General features: G+C 31.1%; 1 protein-coding gene across 1 annotated transcript; it reads right to left on the minus strand.

The window, feature by feature from the left end:
- Nucleotides 1-736: 736 nt before the first annotated feature.
- Nucleotides 737-6,420, minus strand: LOC103844949 (transcription factor MYB120). Its single transcript, XM_009121778.3, has 3 exons — nucleotides 3,859-6,420; nucleotides 2,611-3,745; nucleotides 737-2,499 (listed from the first exon to the last, which is right to left on the minus strand). The coding sequence occupies exons 1-3, from the start codon at nucleotides 4,183-4,185 to the stop codon at nucleotides 2,234-2,236; spliced, it is 1,728 nt and encodes a 575-aa protein (XP_009120026.2). The 5' UTR covers nucleotides 4,186-6,420; the 3' UTR covers nucleotides 737-2,233.
- Between the last annotated feature and the right edge of the window lie 840 nt (nucleotides 6,421-7,260).

A 7,260-nucleotide genomic window follows, 5' to 3' on the forward strand; every position in this document is an offset into this window, starting at 1 on the left:
TAGAGTCACAGAGATTACCATTCCATATAATTTCATGCTGCCTTTTGAAGTAACCATAGTTTGCAGCAAGAACTCCATCACCATCAAATGAAGAACCATCAACGATTGAAGCCGGTAAGACCCGTCGCCACCATTCACAGTAGATCTGTGAATTACCTTTTCTAAACGGTTTAATTGAACCGAAGTTTTTGTCTTACCAAATCCATTGGAAGAAACATACAAAAGAACAATTAAAAACTTTGCCAGATTTAAAATAAATTGACAATCAAACAAACCAAATGATAGAAAGTAAAGCAAATCAAAGAAAAAGAAGCAAAACAAATCAAACAAGCCGATGTCGGAACTATAGAAGCCTTCGGCCATCGGCTTGAAACTTTAAAAAAAAATCTCTCTTTTTCTCTAACTAACTATTATATTATGCTTATGATTTAGTTTTTACTAGTGTTAACCCCGTGCTTCGCACGAATCAAAATGACTGTATTTAAAATTATTTGATAACAAAACTGTAATTTTTGAATAATCAATAAAAAATGGTTATACTAATTAAATATTCTATAGATATGGATAATAATTGCATATAAAATAGTTGCATCAATGAAAGAGGTTGTAGATGGCAAAACAATATTTTTATGTTGTTTTAAAATAGATATATATTGAAAGTATTTTATGTTTAAAATTTGGTATATATACCAACACATAGAAAATATAGTTAAAAGTACTATATTTGATTCATTAATTTTTATTTGTATTTTCTTGTAAATAAATCTTCCATTAAGTTATGCATTTTTTATTTTAAATACAAAGAGCCCAAAATTATGATAGATTATGAGAAAATATAATAAAAATATATACTTATTGTTTATGATATTTTGAGACCTTATATAAAGAGTGAGACTCAATAGAAAATAAATTATGAAAAATAATATATATATATATATATATATATTTAAATGCTACAATAAACACATATAAGATTTTTCTCACAATTGTTCTCAAACACGTTCATCATCTTCCAAGTTCTAAAAACACATGTATATTATTTTTAATGGCTACACTTTTTTCATTGTTCTATTTCTTATTATTAAAGTAGCAAACATTTACTTGGAGCCTTGAACAGAAAAATGTATTCGCAGGGAATCCAAATTCTATTTAAAGTTATCTTTTAGATGAACTGAGATAATATTTTACAAAAATAATACTGATATTCTGTTGTTTTAAATTATTTCTGCAAACTTTTTTTAACATATATTTCTGCAAATTCACGGGTGTACTCCCAATTTCTTATTTGCAACAGTTGAAATAGTATATAGATAACATAAATTTCCTAAAGAGAAGTCACAAAACAGATATTAAAATCAATTTATAAGTAAAAAGAAGTAGAGAAATACCTTGTTTCCTTCGTTGTTGATAAACTTTTATGTCTCATTCTTTTTGGAGTTTTCAAACAGAAGTATACTCAAGGGTCATTTTAAATCTGAATTATTTTACTGTTTGGGCTCTATACATAATCATATGGTAAGTATGGTGGAGTTTGAGCCTTTGAGGAGACTGTGAGAAATTGACAAAAAAGAAGACCAATAAAAGTTAGAAGTTCTTTACTGTTTTGATCGTTTTAAAAAGATTCACAGCCATAATATTGAAACTGTGGAAAGTTAGAGAAGAAACTATATAGAAAAGAAAACAGTTAGATAAGAAAATATGGAATGAAAATTTTCAGAAATTTTAGGAATTGAGGTAGTTGGAATTGTAGAAAATAGGATTTTGTTTTTCAATTTTTTTTAACACTTATTTCACATGTCTAAGTTTTATTGTTCATGTGACTTGTGCTTTAGTATATAGAAGATTTTACCAAAATGCATTTACTTAGATGCTCGATTCTTTTACATGCAGTTTTCTTTTGTTGTAGGGAAAAAAATATATGTTATGCATTGAAATATTAGTTCAGATTTCGTCTTTGTTTATTGCCAACATATTTCTTTTTAAAAGTGGTAGTTGTGGTTATGCTTAATGATTTGTATATCCTTGACAGAAATCAAAGAAACGTAGTGAATAATATGGAGTTTGAAGAACAATACATGAATGTATCAATAATCACAAATAAGTAAGAGATCAAATAGCATTAAACAGAAAACAGACGATTTGGAGCAAATACAAGTAAACTTTTTAATGATACAATACAATCAAAGATCCAAGACTTTCGTCTTCGTTAGTTCTTGTGGTCTGTTGACTTTTTCTAGCTGACTCCATGCAAATTGTCCCATGAACAGTTAATTTTATCATTATTGTTCTGTTCATCATTGGTCCTTGTTTCAGCGGCCGTGGAGTCAGACGGGAATAGTGAATTCAGTTGATGAACATCAAGAACAAGATTGTCGTCAGTGAGAACAGATGATTGTCCATTAGAGATCTCTCCACTATCACTTCCCCAGTCAAGAAGTTTAGCTATGTCATCTTGCATTGTGTTCATTTGAAGGGATTCTTCTTCCTTCGGTTTCAAATCTGCATTTCAGTAATAAAAATAAATAAAATATTTATTTAAAAAATAGAAAAAATAAAAAAAAAATTTAACCGGAGAGAAGTGTACGTGAAGTTTTTAGTGTTTTAGTTTACCTTGTAAGGAACATATGTTTTCAGAAGAATCATATTGTTCGAAACTAACGGAGAAGAAATTATCATTATCGTTGTTATTGTTGTTATGGTGGTTAGGAGGAGAAGCAGTGAGTTGTCTCCGTTTCGAAGGTCGGTCTCCATCTCCACCGGCTAGAGCTTCGGCCTCTTCAAGTACATCCTCCAAGAGGCTGCAGCTAATACTTCTTCTGTGAAGATTGGTATTGTTCTGTTTTTCATTGTCTGTGAAGTTGTTGACATTGTTAAAGACACCTATCTGGGGGATTTGGTTTGAAGGGAACTCTTGTTTCATGGAGTAAACCGGGTTGTTGTGAAAGGTTGTGGAAGAATAATTTGGAGTGTACTGAGAGTGAAGAAAGCTTGGGGAAGAAGTTGTTGTAGGGTAAGAAGAAGGTGAAGGGTTTAAAGAAAATGAAGGGTAATTGTTGTTAGTGTTATGGTAAGTAGCAGTTTGAGCGGTTGGGGAAGAGTAAGGTAATGTTAGAAAGGAAGTGTAAGAATCTCTAGAAACAGGTGAAAATGGTGCGGTTGAAACGCGGTTGATGCAATTGAGAGGAGTGTTAGAATTGTTGTAGCGTTTGGCAAGAAGCGATGAAGGCGGTTGGAGGAGAGGTGGGGGTCTAGGGAAAGTGAAATTGGTATTATTGTTGTTGATTTGGGAGCTCGGGAAGGTGAAAAGAGGAAGAGTTGGATATTGGTTGTTTCGTGGGGAAGATAAAGGAGACGAAAGAGGCGGTGGAGGTGGTGTGGAAGAGAGTTGAGAAGGAGTTTGCGGTGTGGTTGGAGTGTGAGGGCTTAGAGGATGGAGGAGATAAGCGGTTGATGTGTTTGTGCTGTGGAAAGTGAAAGATGATGAGGGGTTTGCGTTTATTGCCGTTGGAGATGGAAGAGGAGAAGATGATGGTGTGTTTGGTTGTGAAGATTGTGGTTGAAAATACATTTGTTGATGTTGATGTTGCTGATGATGATGATGATTTTGTTGATGATGATGTGGGTGTGGATGGAGTTGATGGTTAGGGATGATATCTGGAGGATAAAGAGGAAGTCCTTGGCGTTGAAGGCGTTTCAACCTCGTGTTCCAATAGTTCTTGATCTCATTATCTGTTCTTCCCGGTAACTTTACAAAAATTGCAAAAAAAATAAAATATACGTTTTTATTTCTGTTTTTGGTACTAGGTTATATAATACAGCTAGTTTAAATTTCTAAATATAGAAATTAATGGTTTGTACCTGAGCGGCCATGCGAGCCCATTTGTTACCGAGCTGAGCATGAAGTTGGATGATGAGACGTTCTTCGTCTCCTGTGAAAGAACCTTTTCTGAGATTAGGTCGAAGGTGATTGGCCCAACGGAGACGACAACTTTTGCCGCAACGAGCCAAGCCTGTGTTTTTCTGAACGGCGTTCCAGTTTCCTTCACCGTTCTCTCTAACATACACAGAAAGTATCTCATCTTCTGCCGCCGTCCATGGCCCTTTCTTCAGTACCACTCCTCCTCCATTTGACATGTGATTGGCCGATCCACCTGCTTTCTCTATTTCCCCTCCGTACATGATCATAGGTTTCACTTTTTGTTCCTTGAGAGAATTAAAAGGAGCTTTTATTTACTTTTTTGGAATTGATTGTCGGCTTTTTGGGGGGGGGGGGGGGGGGGGGGGGGGGGGGGGGATTTGAGAAAGGTGAGACCCACAGAGTGATTTTCACCCCCCAAGCTTGGCCATGGTAAAGATATTTTCTGATCGCTTTTTATTTACTGTTTCCTCTATGACAAATGATGACAAAGAGGCAAAAGTAACAAAGAGAAAAACAAGATGCAAATTTGGTAATTTACCGTGTACAACTACAACGAAAAAACAAGAAATTTAAGATATATAAATAAAAATAGAGGAGAGAAATATAATTGACAGTGTTTGTTTCTCTGGAAACAACACAAGTCTTTGTAGACAACTCATAAGATTGGTTGTTTTTTCACTTCTCTTTCTATTTTAAGAAAATGACAATTGTAACGCTTAGGCTTTGTCAAAAAAAAAAAGACAATTGTAATATGAGATTGGTTTCTAGAAATAACAAGATTTACCTACGGATTTGATTCTTTGTAACACTTTAAAACACGGGGAACACTTTTTTTTTGAACACATGCAGGGAACACTTTTCAAATCCATAAAAATCCTATGTAAATTTTTTGAAATATAATCTAATCGATTAATATTGGATTTCAACTACTATTTAGAGATACATAGCCAAATCAGGTTGTTGGAAATCGGCACGAACACCAGGAAAATGTTTTGCCGGAGAATCAGACGAATGGACTCCAATGTTCACTTATGGTGGGAGATTGAGATTCTCTTGTCTCTGCTTTGACACATGTGGAGTAAAACCTCCTTGCCATGGGGACATGATATGGAATCTTGTGAAATCAGAAGTTGAACCGGCCATCTAAATGAAAGTTGTTATAAAATGGTTATGATTCTTATTTTATCGTCCGTTAACCAGAACCGGCTGGTTCAGAAATGCCTTGCAAGCAAAACGGTTCCTATGAGTACGGAAATGTATGCCTTCGGGGCAGAGCCGGTTCAATAACATCATGGATCCTTGGGTAAATTTTTTTTAAGGTATTATTTGTTTTTAATATTTTAAGTATTATTACATTATCTTAAAAACAAATAACAAATTTAATTGTTTTTTATTTAAATATGTTATATTTATTACATTTATAACACTATTTCAATTTAAGTCTAATATATATATATTAATAATAGCAAAACACATAGTTAATGTCAAAGGTTGAAAGATTGTTAAATTATGAATAAGTATTACATGTATAACACTATTTCAATTTAAGTCTAATATATATATTAATAATAGCAAAACACATAGTTAATGTCAAAGGTTGTGTGTTTTCATTATAAAATGTGATTGGTGTTGAAAGATTGTTAAATTATCAATAATGTGTCTATCCATAACTATGTGTCTTTATATATAACTATGCGTTTTTTCATGTTAAAAATTATTTTGAGTTTTAAGAGATTGTAAAAAATGTGTTTTTATCATAAAATTTTGTAGGTTTTTAAAATTTTATATTTTTGTCTAAACTTGACTTTTTTCATTTTTAAAACTGCATAGGTTTTAAAGATATCAAAATATTTGAGGATATATCTTTTTATCCTGAAAAAGGGTAAGTTTTTAATGAGTTATCTTTTAATTCATTTTTCATTTATTTATAATGTTTTATATTTTACATATTTCTAAATTATTGTAACTATTGGTGATGATAGTTTTGGTGTTGTGCTGTGTTTTGTCCTTTTCATTGAAGTTGCTCATCAGCTGTGCTTGTTCATCGTGGCTTTGACTATATTACATTCGTCTCTTTATAGCGAATAATGATTACTATGGTTAGTCTATGTTACTAGCTTATCTATATTCACTTTTATTTATAACTAGAGCTTGATGATGTTGTTTTTAACCTTTTTATAAGTTGTTTAGTGAAATTTTTAAACACATAGGTTTATTTGTCCAATATTAGGTTCCTACAAATCTTATCCGAAATTGGAAGAATCTTATTCGAACTCCGTCTGAAAATTTATTATATCCGAATGGAGTTTAATTTTAAAATCCAAAAAACTGATATTCGAAAAAAAACCAATCTTAATTCAGAACGTGTATTTGAATGTCCATGTTTAATTAGTTCTGTAAATAAACAAAAGGTTCTTTGTCAACCTATTTGAATTTTTGTCGCGAATAAAACAATTTCATTTAAACCTGTGAAATTATTTATGATTAACATGTAAAATAAATAATGTTGAATTATTGTGGAGAAAAAGACTAGGATAGCACCAAATCAAGTTTTTGTTCCCAAAGTAGCACTCAAGGCTCAAAGTCACTAAAATAGGTTTCATTAAAGAGGTAAATATACACTTATACCCTTTGGGTTAATTAATTCAAACCTTAGGGTTTAGAGTTAAGGGGTGGGGTTTTGGAATTAGGGTTTATAATTTTATAAAAAATAAATACTAAAATAAAAATAAAAATTTTAAAAACAGTTTTAAAAAGTATTTTTAAATTATAAAAAGAAAATTTGAAAAAAAAATTAAAAAAAATTTCGAAAAAAAAATTCAAAAAAAAAAAATTATAAAAATTTCGAATTTGAAAACATATAATCTGAAACTATAAAAAATTTTTTATTTTTTTTTCATTTTTTTATTTTTATTTTATTTATTTATTTTTACTTATTTTTGTTTGTTTATTTAATTTTAAACCAAGGGTATTAGGGATATTTTACCCTTTAATGAATGTCATTTTTGTGACTTTCTCCTTCTAGTGCTATTTTTGAGACATAAACTTCAAAAGGTGCTATTATTGATAATTGCCCATTATTGTGGTAAAGGCAACTAATAAAGTAGGTTTGGAAAGTGTAAAAGATATTATAAAACACTTAAAAATAGGTAAGTTTTGTTTTGTAGTTCTATAATAAATGAAGTCAAAGTATTTATAAAAAACAATAAATGAAGTTGTTAAAATTAGTTAACAAATGAATGAGAACCTATAAGAAATCACTTTAAAATAGACAAGTATTATTTTGTACTTCAGTTTTAATAAAATAGATACTAGGTTAAGATCCGCGCATTGCGCGGGAT

Source organism: Brassica rapa, chromosome A10 (assembly GCF_000309985.2).
Source record: "Brassica rapa cultivar Chiifu-401-42 chromosome A10, CAAS_Brap_v3.01, whole genome shotgun sequence".
NCBI classification, from domain to species: domain Eukaryota; kingdom Viridiplantae; phylum Streptophyta; class Magnoliopsida; order Brassicales; family Brassicaceae; genus Brassica; species Brassica rapa.